At 49.6% G+C, this 19,556-nt stretch overlaps 1 protein-coding gene across 1 annotated transcript in view; it reads right to left on the bottom strand.

The window, feature by feature from the left end:
• The window catches only part of KSR2 (kinase suppressor of ras 2), a 295,021-nt gene that overhangs the window by 3,184 nt on the left and 272,281 nt on the right, over positions 1–19,556 (bottom strand). The window contains exons 15-17 of the mRNA XM_066260479.1: positions 5,337–5,433; positions 3,548–3,681; positions 1,098–1,229 (exon numbers count right to left, since the gene is read on the bottom strand). Of these exons, the coding sequence (XP_066116576.1) occupies positions 1,098–1,229; positions 3,548–3,681; positions 5,337–5,433 (363 nt within the window). The remainder of the gene's footprint in view (positions 1–1,097; positions 1,230–3,547; positions 3,682–5,336; positions 5,434–19,556) is intronic.

Below are 19,556 nucleotides of genomic sequence, written 5' to 3'. Positions count from 1 at the left end.
ACCACCCACATTCAGGCCATCATCAAACCCTCTCACTCCCACTTCTAAATGCTTCTCCGTTCCCAGTTCTCACACTCACTGGCCCTGGTTCGGTGGACAATGCCGGCATCTCCACCTGGACTGCTCACCCAGCCTTGATCCTGTCCTTCTCTGTTCCATTTCTGCACACAGTAGAGTGGTGGTTCTAAAACTCGAAGTGTTATATCACTACCCCTACTTAAGAACCATCAATGGCTCCCTAGTGCTTGCTGTGAAGGAGAAGTGGAAACTTCTTAACTCGGCCTCTATATCCCCACAGGATGAACACTACTCCCCTCTCTAGTTTCTCATCTCACCGCCTCCAGCCACATTTTGTCCTGACCCTCCATCCCCCAGCCCTCCCTTCACTGCCCTGTTCCCCACATAATCCTCCATTGTGGGCAATTTATTCCATTTTCCCCTGTGCCTTTTCATGTGTCCCTTCTATCTGGAATACCCTACTGTACCCTTAACCAAGGCCTACTTATATTTAACCTTTAACTTAGGCTCAGGAGTCACCTCCTCCAGGAAGCTCTCCCTTTCTTCCCCCTCTGGAAAGGCCCACATGGTGAGGAACTGAGGCCTCCTGCCAACAGCTGTGTGAGTGGGCCACTTTGGAAGCAGACCCTCAGTCCACCAAGCCTTCAATAAACCGCAGCCCTGGCCAACATCTTGACTGTGACCTCTTGAGAAATGGTGAGGCAGTTCAGACCTACCAGGCAAAGCTACTCCCAAATTCCTGATCACAGAAATCTGTTTTAAGGCATTAGGTTCTAGATAATTTGTTAATAGTTGGGGTCTAGTAAATAGGGCATGAATGAATGAATGAATGAATGAATGAATGAATGAATGAGTCAGGTAACTTGCTCACATAATCAGTTAGAAACCAGGCATGATGATCTGCTAAGGTCACCCTTTCTACTGCACCCCAGTCAGATTCCCCTAATCTCATTCAGAAATCCAGCTACCTTTGTCCCCACAGACAGGTGCCCCGTCCCTTCCAAAAGCACAGAAGGAACACTTGGGAAGTTTCCCTCTTCCCGGGCTGGGGCTCTTGGAGGCCAGGGTGGGCCACCTACCCGAGGGCAAAGACGTCCGAGTGCTTGGAGAAGGGGAGCTTGTCCTCTTCCGTGTCAGGGGACAGCTGGCGGATGATCTCCGGCGCCAGGTGACACAGCCAGCCGTTCTGGATGCAGAGCTTGTCCTCCCGCCTGGAGAAGCAAAGCACAGAGTGAGCCTTGTGTCACAGCCCAGGGAGGACGGGTCCCCCAGCCCTGATCCCAGGTCCCTGGACCATGTCGGCTGGCTTCCTTGCATCTCCCTGTTGGGCGCTGCCTGACCTTGTACTTGAGGCTGAGACCCAGTGGGAGGTACAGGGAAGGCTGCTCCAGAGAGAGACACGCAACACCCAAACCATCGTCGGGTCCCTTGGCCTCTGAGGCACCCCCTTCTCCATCCTTATTCCATAAATACAGCCGATCCACATTATTCATGGCCTTCTCGTTCTATAAAGTTTCCACAAACTCTGTGTTAGCGAATCCAGTCGTTGTCGCTCCTAGGGGAAATACCTGTACCTGCATATGTGCACACACACACCTCTCACATAGACCATCACCTTAACTCCCCAAAACAACTTCTCCTAGCCCATTCTATCTTCTTTATTTTGTACAAGATGAAGCTCAAAAGTGTTGAAGGTCTAGTTTGAGGCCATCCCACTACCAGGTGCTAGCGTTGCCAAACCCCATCTTATTGGCCCCAGAGCCAGGGCTTCTTGGACTGCCCACCCATCCCCCCCCAGTCATCTCTGTATGACAGCTGGAACAGGAGGGAAGAGTTGCCCACTGTCCAGCCTCAGCTGGAACATGCACAGCAGGTCACACAGGTTATTCCCCACCCTGTGCACGCTCTTGAGTGACTATGAATGTACTGTGAATACTGATTTTGGGGGTCACACATATATTTGAGTAGGTGGATTTGCAAATATGAAATCTGCAAATAACGAGGTGTACTTATGAAGCACCTACAACGACACCCAGGCTCTAGTCTCGTACTAGGAACAGAGCGGTGAATAAGACCAGTGGGGGGTCCCTGCCCTCCTGGAACCTGGCCTTTGCTAGGGGATCCTGATGACAAATGAATTAAATAGGAAAAATACAGATGGTCATAAGCATTATACAAAAAATTAAAAAGGAAATGTGTTGGCCTTGGCCATTTGGATCAGTGGATAGAGCATCAGCCCAATATGTGGACATCCCAGGTTCAATTTCCAGTCAGTGCACACAGGAAAAGCTACCATCTGCTTCTCTCCCCTTCCTTCTTCTCTCTCTTCCCCTCCTGCATCCAGAGGCTCAATTGATTGGAGTGTTAGCCCCAGGTGCTGAGGATAGATCTGTTGGTCTGAGCTTCAGCCTCAGGCACTAAAAATAGCTCCATTGACTTGAGCATTGGCCCCAGACTGGGGTTGCTGGGTGGATCCAGGTCAGGCTACATGCAGGAGTCTGTCTCTCTATCTCCCCTCCTTTCACTTAAAAAAAAAAAAAAAAAAGAAATGTGTCAAAGACAAGAGGGAGCTTACTTTTGGTAAAATGTAAGCTAAGGTTGATATGAGATAAAGGACGCAGCCCAATAAACAAGAATATTCTGGGAAGAAGGGAAAGTCAGATACAGGTCTCAGACCGTGATGCCACCTTTCTGAAGAGGCACACCGCTTGTTACATAGGGCGTGATTAGAGAAAACACGCAGGGTTACCCACGTTTCAAATTGAAAGTCACAGAGGGTAGACCTTCTGAATTATGGGTTGTTTACTCGGGATCAAGCGGCTTTTCACACGGTCTCCGGGCTGCTTGCTCTAGGGTGAGAGGTGCAGGAGAGTTAATTACTCACTAGTGGTTAATAATTGTCCTGTGTGATACTGAAGGGGTATATGCAAATTAATACTAATTACAACAACTTCACAGCAGCAATAATCTGTAGAGTTTCCAGCGCTCCAGGCACTGCGCTGGGTGCTTGATGTGTTACCTGGTTTTATCCGCACAAGGACCCTGGAGGCAGGCACAACCCTATCCATCATTCTCTAGCAGGCTGGAAAACTAAAGTTCAGAAACGCTCCACGACTTGACTCAAGTCGCTGTTAATAAGTGGCAGAGCCAAGCTGAGCCCTGGGTAGGCCTGACTTTCAGTCCCCTGCTCTACTGAAATTAATGACTTCATAAGAAAACTTTGACCAAGGCTCTTGGGTGATTCCCATGTCCAGGTGAGTAGCTGGAATAAGGGGAGAGTCCTCAAAGGCAAGGGCTCTGCCGGATATGGAGATGCTCCGTGCCCACTCGAAGGCACCATCTGCGAGTCAGGTCGCAGGGGGATCAGAACAGGACCCGGATGTCAGTACTGCATCACCACTTAGCAGCTAAGTGGTCTCAGGCCCAACACCACGTCTAGGTCACTAAAGCCATTTGGGATGTCTCCCCCACCCCCAACCATTGTCTGTCAAGAATCCCCCCACACTCTGGCCCCTCCACCGCCTCTCACCTGCCAGCCTGCAGCACCCTGGAAATGCTGAAGAGTCCGAAGTCTGTGATCACCACTTTGCCGTTGTCGTAGAAGACGTTCTTGGACATGAGGTCCTTGTGAAGGATTCCCTTGGCGTGGAGGTAGCCCATACCCTGCAGGGGCCAAGGAAGTGGGGAGTGGTCAGGGGAAATCTGCATGCCCACTGCCACCCTGGCTGGCTGGGTTCGTGGGTCACACTCTGTGCTTTGCCAGTGAGACCACACTGCGCAGCTGCAAGGTGGGGCCCAAATGCAAAGGCTCACAGGGGGGCTGGGGAAAGGCCTGGCCGAGTGGGGACAGGCAGGGTCCCCAAAAAACAAGTCTGCCACACCTTCAGACCCCTGCAGACCCAACTCCATCTACCTCTACCTCTTCCACTTCCTGAGTTAGAAACAAAGGAGGACCTCTTAAGACGAAAAAGGGTGGGGACAAACCTGAGATGAGGTCCTCAGAGGAAGGATTTCCATTCACTGTCTTCCCCCACTTCCTCTTTAAAAAAAACTCCTCTGGCCCTGGCCGGATGGCTTGGTTCATTGGAGGATCATCCTGAAGCACAGGGATTGCTGGTTTGGTCCCCGGTCGGGGCACATACAGGAACAGATGGATGTTCCTGTCTCTGTCTCTGTCTCTGTCTCTGTCTCTCTCTCCCTGCTGATTCAGCAGGTCTGGGAGGGGACACTCCCACTTAAAAAAAAAAACAACTCCTCTGCAGGGGACCTGTTCCCTGTGTCTACGTAACTCATGCTGCTGCTGAATGCACTATGTTCCTCTAGGGATGTATCATGACATCATCAAGAACATGAAGAAGAAGCTACTGAAGGTCTAGCCCAAGAGTGAATGAATGTCTAGATTTTTTCCCCCCTTTATTCAGTGAGAGCAGGTTGAGGCAGAGAAACATCCTCCCACATGCGCCCCAACCAGGATCCACTCAGCAAGCCCACTAGAGGGCAATGCTCTGCCCATCTGGGGTGTTGCTCTGTTGCTCAGCAACTGAGCTCTTCTTAGTGCCTGAGGGAGAGGCCATGGAGCCATCCTCAGCACCTGGGGCCAACTCATTCTAATCTAGCTATGGCTGCAGGAGGGGAAGAGAGAGAGAGAAAAAAAAGAGACAAAGAGAGAGAGAGAGAGAGAAAAAGGGGAAGGGTAGGGAGGGGTGGAGAAGCAGATGGGCACCTCTCTTGTGTGCTCTGACCAGGAATCGAACCCAGGACATCTACATGCTGGACCAATGCTCTACCACTGAGCCAACCAGACAGGGCTTAGATTTTTTTAATTGCCTTTATGTGAAGTTACATTTTTACTTCTTCTCACACGTCAATCCTGACACTTCCAATGGAAATAAAAGACCAAATACACTGACTAATAAGGCCCCTGTCAGCAATCCCAGGACATTCCTGTTTGTTTTAATCCCAAACAGCACCCAACAATTTGATGTTTCCCAGGAGCTAAAGAGGATGATGGTGAATACACCTGGGAATTCAAGGATTTGAGGGGCAAAGGATCCTAACAGAGAGAATGCTCCTTTGCTGGTGGTCCCTGTACATGTCCAATCATCATGATGATGGGGAACTAGACAGAAACCAAACACTGATAGACCACCTAATGATTGTAGCTTAGCAAAATTCTTACATATACATGGCCTGATATTTTTCAAGTCAAGTCTAATTTCCTTTAAGTCCAGACTCTTGGTCACAAGCTGGAGCATGAGTCTCAGAAGGGGACAGGGTCTTTCTGAGGTTCGGGGAGGGAGCGCCAGACCCTATAGTACCTTCACTATTTCTTGGGCAATCTGTCTGGTTTTATTGACGTCCAAGACGATCTTGGCATCCCGCACCACCGAGTAGAGGGTCCGTCCCTTACAGAGGCTGAAAAGCAAGAGGACAAGAGAAATTGTTGGCAATTGTCAAGAGCAGGGTGATGCCCACAGTTTTTGGAAGCGGCACGGAATAGAGTGGACTTGTGGACGTGCCCCTAATTAATCCCATGAGATAACAATCCTGGACCTCAGCACTGGTTCTGGGAGGCGGGTCTGGGAGCAAGTTCGCCTGGGTTTTTTGGGATATTTGCCATCGCCTGCCAGCATCCAAGGACACCTGCAGAATGTAACCATGTTCCATCTATCCCGTGGCTTCAGACAGAAAGCTGTGCCTAAACCAACAGTGTATGGACAGAGTCCTCAGACACCACTCAGATAGCACTCTCCTGGCCACTTGTCCCAGCTGCTCCCGCTTGCCGGGAGCCATGGTTTCTGGGGACAGTGATAAAAGACAAGCAAAGCGGTAGCTGATGTCTACTAATTACCATCAGCAAAGGATGCATTCAAGCTCTTAGAAGTGTGTAAACACTAATAATATTCCCCCGCCACCCCCAAACCAGACTCCTGTCCAGAGAGAGGGTTTTTCAAACTATTTTCAGCCTCATTGAGTTCATTTCCAGGACCAGTGGTTTAAGATGAATGATGAGATGAAAAGGGACATTACCCAGTAACAGTAACACCTTCTCATTTAGTTGCTGGCATGCTCATCTGTCCTTCTCCCCCGAAGTGAGCCCAATTCCTGGCATATACAGACCAGGCATTGAGTGAATGACAGAATGAGTGAATGAATGAATGAATGAATGAATGAGTGAATGAATGAGTTCTAGATCCACCAGAGCATCCCCAGCCCCTGGCACCATGTCTAGCTCTTAGCGTTCAATGTTGGCTGAAAGAAGCTGGAAATGGCATTAGGGGAATGCATATTCCAACTATGTCAGAAGAAGAGCTTGAATCTCCCTTTAATCTATGACTGTTCTGCTGAAATACTGTAGGCATTTTATTCATTCCTTTAGTATTCACCGAGCCCTTGCGGTGTGCTAGACTTGGCGAGCATAGAGTACTTGGAGTCAGAGCTCTGATATCCAAGGGTTTCAGTCTAAAATCCAACTCTGTTCCCTACTTATTGTGTGTCTTTGTGTGGGTTACTTCACCTCTCTGGCTTTCGATTTTCTCACCTATTAAAGGATTATTATTGATACCCACCCTGTAGAGTCAGCAGGAGGACAGAATGAGAAGTGGAGCTTGGTACCATGTCTGGCACAGGGGTCAGGAGAACAGAGGCCTAGAGTTAGACGCTATGGTTAAGAATACTGGCTTGTCAGCTACTGGCTGTGTAACCCTGGGCGGGTGAGTTCACCCCTCAGAGCCTCAGTTTCCATGTTAGTAAAATGTAGTCATCAGTTCCTGTTTTCTAGGTTTCTTAGGAGAATCACATGGAAGTAGGTGTGTAAAGGTCCAGGCCACGCTCTATGCCTAACACATATGCGGACTCAGGAAATGCTGGCTACCATGAGAGTTAGTAAATGATCAATATATACACACTTGTGCAGATGAATATAAATTATATATAATATACATATCACCTCTATTATTTCTCTATTCATCCATTTACCCACCCAAAATGCCAGCCCATGGTCTTTGACTAAGATTCACTTCTTCACCTGCTTAAGGTGAGATGCCCAGGGTAGCTGACTCACAGGGAGTCTGATTCACCTGTCTCAGGTGCCCAGTAAGTCAGCCATGATGACTCAAGGCCACGAGGCCGTCATCCCTCTGGAGGAGAGCTGGAGGTGGGGTGGGCTGCACAGCCAATCAACCATATTGACATTTAAATATTCAGATGGTGGGGACTGTGGGTGGATTCCCTCCCCTGGATATTTGGTTCCTGAATAGCCACCCACATTCATCATGGGCCACAGCCAAGAAAACATGGCCCCCGCTGCGGACGGCAGAGCAAACAACTGCAATGGGCTCCGAGGCTCCCCCACTGTCCCGCTCAGGAAAACCACATCCAAGTCGCTAGCTTCAGTCATCTATCCCTGTCTCCTGTCTGGCACACACCCACCTTTCCAGCAGCGGCTGCTGAAGTCTCTGCTTCTCTCACTTCCTGTGGTGCCCGGAGTCACAAGCACTGAGTGGTGGGGTACAAATAGTACGGCCACCGCTGGGCACATCTACTACATGAATTCTACAAATCGCCTCCAACCAGCAAGTCCTCTCTCTACCTAAGCACATACCCAACAGGTATGTGCACTCATCTTCACCCACAGAGATGTATCAGAATGTACTAGAATGTTCCAGAAGGTTAATAGCAATCTATTTATAACAACTCCAGACTGGAAACAACCCAAATGTTCATCAACTGAAAAATGGACAGCCTGACCTATGGTGGTGCAGTGGATAAAGCGTTGACCTGGAACACTGAGGTCACCGGTTCAAAACCCTGGGCTTGCCTGGTCAAGGCATATATGGGAGTTGATGCTTCCTGCTCCTCCCCCCTTTCTCTCTCTCTCTCTCTCTCTCTCTGTCATTCTAACTCTCTCTCCTCTCTAAAAAAAAAATGAATAAATAAATAAAAATAAAAAAAGATTAAAAAAAAAAGAAAAATGGACAAGTTGTGATAGACCCACATAACAAAATACTGCATTCATTTTGTATCCTAGTAAACAGACCATTGCTAACTGCAAAAAATAAGTAAATAAAGTGAAGTTCATCAACACGTTGAGCAAAAGAAGCCAGACACACCAGACTCACACTGAATTTATACAAAGTGCAACAGCAGACAGAACTGACGCGTGTGCCACAAGCCAGCACAGTGCTGACCCCTGGGCTCAGAGCAATTAAGCGGAGCCAGTATTGAAACCCAGGCAGCCAGGCTCCGGAGCTTATGCTCTCAGCCCCCAGCATCGCTGAACTTCCTCTGAGACTCTGGCGCGGCGTGGGCCCTCGCAGAAGGTAGCTGCAATGTCGCGATGAACAACACCTACAGCAATGAAGATTAATGGGGCCTGCTGGCCCCGGTAGCAGTGTCAGTCTGGAGGTCAGGAGAAGGTGTGTTAGTGACTCAAGGATATACTTAGTGCTTCTCTAGCTTGTGGAGCAGTGACAGTATGCACACACACAAATGCACGCGCGCGCACGCACTCCCTCCCTCTCAGTAGCTCTCTCTGCAACAAAGATCATGTTTTTCCAAGAGGAGGAGCAAGGACAGGGACTTTCTCATCGATTCTGCAGCCTACCACCCCCTCCCAGCCCTGGCCCCAGGCAGCTGGCATAAAGCTGTCTGTCGACCCCATATCCCGGTGACACAGGGAGCCTTTGGGCCAAGATGGCACAGCCAGGGTAAGCCATTTGTTGCAAACTGGCCTTAAAGAGACTGTCAGAAGCAATGATATAAAACCATCCAGAAGGTTTATCTCCAAGGGCCTCTGTCCAAACTGACTCATTCTGCAGAAACAGTGGCTGGGTCAGAAATCTGGAAGCTCGCGGTGGCCACTTCCTTTCCCTCCTCCGAACTCTGCACTACGAAGCCCAGCACCCAGGCTGGTGTGAATGGTGGAAAGTGTGTGTGTATGCGGAGGGGGGGGGGCAGCCACCTCTGAAGACAAACTATCAGCCCAGCGCTGTGCCTCTGGGCCTCCTTGGTCTTGGGGACTCACGGGAGGATGCTCCCAGTCCCCACATCTGTAACTGTGGGTGGGGTGGGCTGAATGACGGACTGCCAAAGATGCCCGCATCCTAATCCTCAGAACCAGTGAGAAATGTGACCTTACATGGCTTCGCAACTCTGCCTGTTGTGGGCTCCCACGGCAGCCAGCTGGTTTTAAAGTCAGATGTTTATTTTAAAAACACTGGGTCCCATCAGAAAGAATTTACACTTGCTGGCTTCTAAGCATTCCCCACCTTTAAAAACTGGGAAAAAAAAAAACCCCAAAAAACCATTTAATTGCCCTCTGCTCTCTCCCCCGCCCTTGAGCAAATAAATCCCATTCCGGGCGACAAGCTGCACGCTCCATCAAATCCCAGCTGTAGGTGATCTTGAACTTCCAAGCCGTTCATGCATCTAACACCCAAGGTATTAAACCTTGGGATGCTGGGGCTTTATAATAAAAAGTGCCAGGTTAGCTTCCTATACTAATGGGAAGTACCGAAAAGCCCGGGAGGAATGCCAGCCGTGTGCCACCTGCTTAGCCTGACACGCGTCCAGGAAAGAAAGAGTTACAGAGTTCCATTAGGTAGAGGGGGCGGTTGGGGAAGGTTCGTGTCCCTAGCAGATGACAGGAGCCGGCCAGGCATGGACATCCGCAGAACAGGAGCCTGTGGCCCAGGGGAGCCAGGCTGAGTTTTGGCTGAGGCTCTCATGCCCCCTGCCCCCTTCCGGCCTTCGGGACTGCTGCGAAGTTCTAAGAAGTGGGGAGGGCAAGGGCCACTCAGACTCCCAGACTTACTGGGTTCTTCTCTCCAGAGCCAGATCCCAACTTGGCTAAATGCAGCGGCCAAGGGTTGGCTGCTCTGGGCACATTGGGGATTAGGATGGGGGTTCTTCCCATGACAGGATGCTCCTGCTGCTGTGACCCATGCTTCTGGGCATCTGGTGACATTCTGCCCTCCTTGGGCTGGGCTTTATGAGGGAAGGAGTGTCCTAAGGGCACGGACAGCCAGCTGGGGAGGTGCGGGCCTCCAGCTGGCTGCAGGGAGAACATCCAGGTAGCCTGGCCAGTCCTCTGCCTCTGGTCGCGTGGCATGGTCCGGCCACCATCCAAGACCTTGCTCTTCCTGGCCTTGTCCAGGGACATCCTGGGACATGCTTCTTCCTAACTCTGCAACATATTCTCCCAGAATCTCCTAAGGGTCAGAGGACACACCGCATTTGGCCTTCCTCACTCTGCAATCATTCTGGAACCACCATGGTTCTTGGATTGGCCAACTCATATCACTAAACACTTGCTAATGGTTTTCCTTAGAGGCACTACCTTTGAAAAATAAGTGGATTAAAAAAAAAAAACCCTTCCTATCATTATCTTCTATCATTATCAGGTAGAAAGCCAGAACCTCTACTCTCCCAATGTAAAAAATAAATACAATGAAAACAACACATTAAAAAACAAAAATTCAATTCTAGCTTCGCACTATGGCTTGCCCAATGATCTGAGGTTGAGGCCTCCGCTTTTTGTTTTTTTTAAAAAAAAACGTTTAGCAAGTAAGGGTTAGGAAGGCATTAAATTCTAGCCCCTAACAGAGATCCCCTCCTCTGTTCCTGGGGCTCTCCCCACGGGCCCTCGCCTGAGAACCAGCTAGCCCCCCTAGGCGGGGAGGTCCTGTGTACGGATGGGGCAGTTCATGTGCAGGAAGGTCAGGTAACCAGCCTGAGGCCCAGGCAGCAGGCGTCAGGGTCAGGATCTCAGTCCAGGCCTTGAATCACCACATCTTTCCAGGATTCCATGAGAGCCCTTGGGAAGATGGTTTAGCCAAGGAGACACTGGTCGACCCCAACTCAGACGGCCTGATTCCGAAAACCCTTGTATGTCCATTGAGCTTCTTGGAGGACCCCGCCAGCCCACCCATTCTAGGCCTTTCCTTCTACCCTCCAAATGCAGGGTCAGTCTAGGTTGGCCACCTTGTCCACTTGTGGCTTCTGTTTGGGAACTCCCAGCTGTCAGCCAGAGAGAAGCAAGGCAGGCTGAAAAGGGCCGGCTCACCCGAGAGGGCCTGCAAGTCCAGTGCACAGTGCACAGCTGGCCTGGCCCAGGGGGCTGCTCAGGTGACGTCCTGGGAGGAGTGAATGGAAGAATGGAGGATGAACGACTCCTACCACCTTCCTCTTGCCGTTGTCCACGGCAGCTGGAAGACCTGCGGTTGTGACAAGTCAGGTCTTTCCTCGACTGGCTTAGCGCATGAAATTGGCCAGAAGCCCAACCAGTTCACGGCAGCCTTGAAGCTTCCAGACGCTTCCCTGCTTCAGGCTCCACGAAGCATCAAAAAACCAAACTGACCACTAGCCCTGCCCTTGAGGGTTGGCTATCCAAACATATTCATTCTTGTTGCTCCCTGAACAGAATCATGTTAAAAAAAAAAAAAAATCCCAACAGTAGACTGAATTCCTATCTTTTAAAAAAATATATACACACCACCTAGTTTATATGCATTAAAAAATCCACACAGAAGACCGACTTGGAGGGTGTTAGGAGAACTATTTCTGGGTAGTGGGATTACGAGCTTTTGCAAGATTTTTCCCCCTTCATTGCTTATCTCTCCTTTCTAATTTTTCTCCCACAAACATGTGTTACTTTTGTAAAATGAGAAAAAATGAGAGGAAAAATAAAGCACGTCTGAGTCAGACTGAAATGGAACCAGACACACGTTGATGCTACAGTTTGGAAAATATTGAACTGGAGACAGACTGAAACGAGAAAATAAGAGACTGAACCAAATTCCACTCCACGGAGCTCAGACTGCTCCTACGCTTCTCCGGCTGAGGCTCTCGGAGGGCAGGAAGCAATGTTTGCTCTGTCTTCCGCTCAGGGTTTCGCACATTCTGGGCACACAGAGTGACGGGTGTCGCTCAAAAGCCCCAGTAGCAACCCTCTCCCTGGAAAAGTTAATTCCCTCGTGAGGAAGACAGTTTACTATCAAGTTTTAAAAATAACTGTGTGGCTGGTCAGGGAAGAAGGGGCAGGAAGACATGTCATGTACATAACCCCCAATGGCTGTGTTCTTTCCACCCAGGGGACCCAGGGCCCAGGAGGGTGAATGGAGATGATGAGGTAGGGGAAAGGGGGAGGAAGGGCAGAAGGACAAAAGGGGGAGGGGAGTCCTCTGTCCTAGGGGAAGCTGGGAATGCACCTGAGCATGGAACCAACCTGGCCATGGGGAAAGAGAACAGGTATAGAAATTTCTAGAATTCGGGTTATAGACTAGCATTAAGAGATCACTGGGTCCACCACCTTCATGGGACATACGGTGATACCCAAATGCAGAAGGATGATGGGATTTCCCAAGGTCATGCTTTGAGTGGCACAGCCTGGCTTGAAACCAGACCTGTCTGAGGCTAAGTCTCATGTTTGCAGCCACGGAAACACGCTGCCTTCTAAGAACAATGGATACCATTTGTTGAACCCTCCCCGACCCTCTGCCAAGGGTTTTACATGAAGAATCTCATTTAGTTGTACTAAACTCAACCCAACAAAGGAGTTGCAATTCCTATTCCACGGATGAGGACACTGAGACTCAGAGAGGTGATGTCACTTGCTAAGCTCATGCAGCCGAAATGTAAGGAGCAGAACTGGCATTCTACGTTGAGTCTATCGGACACCATTGTCTTGTTCTCAACCACTGAGCTCCACAGCCTCTTTGGGAAGGAGAAAGAACAGGGCCTCGGGGGGGGGGGAGCCAATGTTTTCTAAGCTCCTGAGAGGAGCCTTGTGCTCTTTGGGGGAACGGTTCACCCTCCTGTTTACCAACAAAGCAAAGACTGGTGGGAATGAACAACCTACCCGGGATCCCTCTCACCCAGGAGGAGGATCTGTTGCCAGTTTTCCCAAAGCTCCTGGTCTTTCCATTGCTCCCCTCTTTTTTGAACGAGACTTTGGCACCAGGCAACCCCGGCACACGCCCAACTCACCCATTGTCCGCAATATTTTGCAGGGAATTAGCAAGAGTATCTTGACACAAACATACTAGAGCCAGGCTCCTACGACGGGACGCAATCCGGCCCACTTCCTGTTTTTGTACAGCCCACGAGCTAAGATTAGTTTTTACACCTTTTAGAAAAAGGTTAAAATAACTCAAAAGAAGAATGATATTTTATGATGTAAAACTTATATGAAATTCAAATGTCTGCGCCCACAGATAATGTTTTATTGGCACAGGGCCACACGCTGTGTTTGCATGTTGTCTACGGCTGACAGCACTACAATGGCAGAATTGAAAAGTTGAGACAGAGCCCGTATGGCAAAGCCAAAAATATTTACTGTCTGGCCCTTTACAGAAAATGTTTGTTGAGCTATTCTCTGAGAAATAGAGGTGGCTCGCCCTGGCTGGTTTCAGTCGGTTAAGAGAGTTGTCCTAAAACAACAAGGCTGCAGGTTGCATCCCCGGTCAGGGCACACGTGGGAAGCAGCCAATGAGTGCAGACTGAGGGGAACAACAAGTGAGTGCTTTCCCTCCCCTTCCCCTTTCTCTTCCTTCCTCTCTCTCTGTCTCTCTGAAAATAAAAAAGAAATTAAGCCCTGGCCGGATAGCTTGGTTGGTTGGAGCATCGTCCCAAAGCACAGAGGTTGCCAGTTCAATTGCCCAGTCAGGGCACATACAGGAGCAGCTTGATGGTCCTGTCTCTCTCTCCCTGCCTCTCTTAAAAAATAAAAAAAATAAGCCCTGGCCAGTTGGCTCAGCGGTAGAGCATCGGCCTAGCGTGCGGAGGACCTGGGTTCGATTCCCGGCCAGGGCACATAGGAGAAGCGCCCATTTGCTTCTCCACCCCTCCGCCGCGCTTTCCTCTCTGTCTCTCTCTTCCCCTCCCGCAGCCAAGGCTCCATTGGAGCAAAGATGGCCCGGGCGCTGGGCATGGCTCTGTGGCCTCTGCCTCAGGCGCTAGAGTGGCTCTGGTCGCAATATGGCGACGCCCAGGATGGGCAGAGCATCGCCCCCTGGGGGGCAGAGCGTCGCCCCTGGTGGGCGTGCCGGGTGGATCCCGGTCGGGCGCATGCGGGAGTCTGTCTGACTGTCTCTCCCTGTTTCCAGCTTCAGAAAAATGAAAAAAAAAAAAAAAAGAAAAACAAAACAAAACAAAAAAAAACAAAAAAAAAATAAAAGAAAAGAAATTGAGGTGAGGTCAACAAATTGGGCTGCTAGAACTAGAAAGAGCTGTACAACTCTGCACCATGTCCCTCTGCATTGGGAGTTGGGTATGGTCAAGGCCAGGTGGATTTTCCTTTTATTCACTAGCTCATTCATTCACTTATTCATTTAACCATGCATCCATCTATGCCTGCATCGAGCCAGCACTCCCAGAACCCCTACCCTACCAGGCCTTGGGCTCGGTGTGGGGAGACCGACTCTGTTGGACAAGGCAGGCAGTACACATGAAAAGTGTCAGTAAAGGTCGCGTGCAGGTGCAGGGACAGAGCTCTGCTTGGGACAAACTTGGGCTGATGAGGGCAAAGGAGAGAGAACTGGGGCCAGTGCAAACGTAGGCCATGAGCTCATCTGCCATCCTGTATTATACAACAGTGGAGACAGGCTGCGCTGCCTGCCACCACCCCAGACTGGACAGTGGCTCCAGGGTAGGACACACCCAAGCCAGACTTGCCACAACCCACATGTGGAAGCACTGTCGGTCTTATATTCTTGTAAGTCCCCTGCCTTTCCCTCTCCATGATCCTCTGCCTAAATTCCTATGCACACTCCAACACAGCCTTCCCAAGCACTGAATTCAGGCCCTTGGCACTGAATTAGCCGGACCAATGTTTATCCCAGTGAGGCAAATCTCAAACTGCTTTAGCATGCCTTCCTTACAGACCACAGGCTTGGACAGGGCCACCGGGGGAAGTCACCTGACCTGCTGCCACCACACAGAGGGTCACGATAGCTGGATCGAAAGCCACAGGCATGACATATGTCTGTGCATATGGAAATGTATGTGTGTATTCTTGTTTCTATGGATGCAAGCGCCTCTCCGTGCATGTTTGCATGCACATGAACATATACACACACATGCAAGTGGATTTCTGTGCCATATGTGTGCGTGCATATTTATGTCTGCGCATCTGTGTGGAGCAGTGTCTTTGCAATAACATGTACATCTATATATCTATCTATGGGTGTTTTTGGTGACTGGAGCTGGGGACAACAATTCAGGGATGGTCATGCCAACTGTAGAACTAGCACACAGTCTCTCTCACCCCTCACAGGTGTGGGTGGGTGTGTGAGGGGGTTAAATTAGAAAAAATTTGCATGAAAGGAGCCAAATTCTGCTCCATAGTGCCCCCTCCCAGGCCCATAGAACACTTCATGTCGCTGTCTCTCCACAGTGATGTAGAGCCATGTGACCAGTTCTAGCCAATGAAAAGTGAGCCCTGGAAACTTCCTGGTTGGGGTACTGAGAAGCTCTTTGTTGAATTTGCAGTCTCTCTTATTTTGTGCCTCTGTGACCACGGAGGCCACATGATGCTAGATGGAGCCACAAGACCAGGATATCCTGGATCCCTGAGTGACTGCATGGAAGACAGCTGGTCTGGAGCATTGCCCAACCTAAGGCAAACTTTGTGTGGGAAACACAGGCTGAGTGAGCCACAGAGATTAGGGTTGTCTGTCACTGCAGCCTAAGCTTATCCTATCCTCACAGATAGAACACATAAAAGGTTAGTGCCTGGAACATACTATAGAAGTACCTGATAAATATTGGCTACTGTGGCTAATTGGTGAACCTCAAAGTACAAAGTCATGGAGGTCATAAGAAGAGAATAAAGAGAAAGAGACAACAGCAAAATAAATGAATATAAGATCTTCTGGCTGGGGTCACACTTTTATAGTGAGTATCACCAGGGAAATGAAATCTCTGAGACGGCCACTGGGTTTTCCCCAGCACGGAAGAAAGCGTGGTCCTTTTCCGAATGCCCACAGAGCCCTCCATTTGTGCGTAACCGGACAGCACAGTGGTTCTAAAGAACCAGAGGCGGATGAGACCCCGCGCTCAGTGAGATTCAATTTCACGTTTTTGTTAATAGCTTTCTCCTGCCTCTCACAGATAGAAAGCAAGTCACCCCAGGGGCTGACCTCACCTCTCCATCATTTATAAAAAACAGAAAATAAATGTCCAGAGAGATTAAAAACACAGGTTTCGTGCCCTTAAAGGTTGTCATGTGACAATGCCGCATCTTCATGGGGAAGATGAAAACTTCACGTAATCCTATCACAAATATTTCCATTAGTCACCCAGCCTTGCTTTGGTAATCTGTTTCAATTGAAAGTCCTGTCAGTCCCCAAAACACAATTTAAAAGGTGCAGGAACAAAATGTAAGTGTGTGCCGATTCCTCAGAGAGGGACAAAAATCATCACTCGAGTTCATCTGGGGTTCTTTTTCCCCCTTAAGCTCTTAACCCCAGGGCACCAAGAGAACACCTTCCCGATGTTTCGCTGGTCAATCTTGCCTTCACAGGCCTTCTTAAACCCCCCATCCCAGGCCCTCCAGCTTCTGTCTACAAAGCTTCAAGGGCAAAGATGCAGAGATCTTAACAAGGAAAGACCCAGCCACCCGGACATCCAAGGGGATGCTCTGGGAGGCTGGTGGGAGGCAGTGCCCAGGCCTGGGGCTGGGATGCAGACGGGAAAAGTTAGGACCAGCCAGACCATTCATTCTACACAGCTCAGAACCAGCATCCTAACCTCATGTCCCTATCCTGTCCTCTCCACCACTGTGGAAGCCACAGTCACAATGCGGGCGGGTGGCTACAGTTGGTCTCATTGTACATCAAGGAAATAAAGGTTTGGGGTCTAACCCGAACCCTGGAGCCAGTACGTGGTGTCGCTGCCCCTGCGGCCAAGACTAGCACCTGCTTCTGTATCTCTGTGACTCTCACCAGAGTCACCCGCTCAACCTTAGTTGCTCACACTCAGGGAGCCCCAGACAAGCCACAAAACTCCTTGGAACCTATAAGGGACAGAATGTTTGCATCCCCCAAATTCATATATTGAAATGTAATCCCCTATGTGGATGGCACTGAGGAGGGGCCTTTGGGAAGTGATTAGGTCGTGAGGGTGGAGTGGAATTAGGTCATGGTGGGATCGGTGCCCTTATTAAAGGGACACCAGAGAGCTCCCTTGCCTTTTCCATCATATGAGGTGGCAGTGATAAGACAGCCATCTCTGAATGGAGAAGCGGGCTCTCACCAGACACTGAATCTGTCCACGCCTTAATCTTGGACTTCCCAGCCTCCCGAACTGTGACAGATAAATGTCTGCTGTTTAAAAGGCACCCAGACTATAGTGTTTTGTTCTAGCAAAAGCAAAAGACAGAGACTGATCTGGAAAATGGGAACAGATAATTATATTCACCTCTCAAGATGGCTGTGATCTTGGACAACAGGCTCATCACAATGCCTGGCATACAGTAAGACTCAGTGACTGTCCACTCTTACTATTACAATTCGTCATCTCTGAGGGTCAAGGGACCTCACGCTTTGGTCTCCTGGATACCCCCCCCCCCCAGTTGGCATCATCTGTTCCAAGCCAACTGAACTATTGGTGCTTTTCCAAATGTGGCATCTTCTTTCTCCTACCTTCTTCCCTTTGCCTACACTGTTCCCTCCACCAGGAATACCCCTTCTCCATTCCCCATTTCTTCCAAAATGTCTTATTCCTCAGTAAATAGCCCATCTCACTTCTCTACGAGTTCTCATCATGCCCTGTGGACACCTCGCACACCTCCCTTTAGAAGACCTTTCCACTTGGTACAATGATTGCTGAGTTTCATGTCTGTGTCGTATGCGTGGAAGAACAAATGAATGGATACATGATTTATTAACAAAGCGGCTTTTGAACATTTCAATTGTGGACACAGGTCTTGAGCATCTGGGGCCGGGAAAGAGCCTTTAAAGTTGATATGCACGCCGCCAGACTGGGCCAACAAAACAGTATCTCTATACAAATTAGAAGCAAAATGTCAAGGTTCTCAGAGGCAATTTCATAAATTACTTCAGCAAGGCAGCTCAGAAGAATTAGATTATGGGTTTTATGGGTTCTCCATAGTGTATATTAACACGCTTTCTGGCAGCCTGAAAATGACATTTCTCTCCCCAGCCGGTATCACCTCTTTTTCCACTTAGCAAACACTGATAGGCATTTTTTCCTGAGTTGCCAATTTCAGGCCGTGATTGCTATCCCTGTCTGGTGCATGGGCAGCAGGGTCTGTTCACTCCAGACATTTTACCCCCCCAGTAAAAATCCTTCAAGAGTTTTCTTTGGAAGACTGACAAGACCCTTGCCCCATGTGACCAGGCCCCTGCCTACCGCCACTCTGGCCTCTTAACGTGACCCTTGTCTCTGGTGGCCAGCGGGAAGTGGGTCCGAGACTGCGGCTGGGGCAATGAGGCAGTGATTCCCCTGGGCTACCTCCTAGGCCCACAGAGATATGCCAAGGGCTTTATAGCTTCATACAGGGAATCACAGGAGGGAAAGGGAAGTGACGGCCAGGGAAGTGCCTGAATCCAGGGGCAAACAGCAGCCCCAGGTTTCACGGCTGGGCAACATGTAGGGGTTTAGGAAAGTGGCACCTTTTCTAAAGGAGGGAGTGAGGCCGCTCTGTCATAGACCGGCAGACAGGGCGGGAAAAGTCCTGGCCAGCACCATTCATCTCACACAAGGGAAGGAGTTCAAGGGGTCTGGTTTTGACACCTGACCCCAAAAGATATTCTTACAAGGGCTGGCAGATGGCAATAGATAGTCAACTGTCAAATTTGGACTGGACGGGGCAGAGGAGGGGGTGACATGTGTTTCTTAGAGTGAGACCATTTTAAGACGAAGTGGAGGTTTCTGGAGCTGCGTGGCAGGAACCATCAAGGCTGGAGGGTGCCCGTCTGTCACCCGCCGTTCCATCTGCCCAAGGACAGTGGATGTGATGAGGCTCTCACTCTGGCTGGTTTTCTTGAGTGGGTTAAACCTACCCCCCACGATCCTGTTTGAACTACTGATTTGCTTAGCAAATACTTTCTCCATAAATAATGAATAAGTAAACCCCAGCCTGCTGCTGATAAATCATTAGGAGTTGGGACTTAATGGGGCATAAAGTAGGCAGTGAATAGCCCTGCCTTTTAGTCTGCAGCCCCCAGCCCACTGCCAACCTCTGGAAAATATGCTGAGCTACCTCAGAGCCTACTAGACTGGCACTCTGGCCCCCCACCCCCACTGCCCGAGACCACCCTCTCCTCCTCCAGTTGTCACCAAGGTCTCAGCACCCATGCTCATAAGCATAGAGTTCCACAAGAATTAGAACCAAGAAAGGAAAGAGGAAGGCAAAGATAATTCTGAATCTTTTAGTCTTGCTGCCTGGTTTTTCGTTTGGATGATCTGTTTTCTTCTCATATCTGGGAATGCTACCCACAGTTCATTTCCATAGATGGGTGGTCTGCTGAAATTCCCATCTATGGATGCTTCAGTAGATGTATGTGTTACGGGCT

Source organism: Saccopteryx bilineata, chromosome 2 (genome assembly GCF_036850765.1).
Source record: "Saccopteryx bilineata isolate mSacBil1 chromosome 2, mSacBil1_pri_phased_curated, whole genome shotgun sequence".
Classification (NCBI taxonomy): Eukaryota; Metazoa; Chordata; class Mammalia; order Chiroptera; family Emballonuridae; genus Saccopteryx; species Saccopteryx bilineata.
This window is presented reverse-complemented; position numbering and strand designations above follow the sequence as displayed.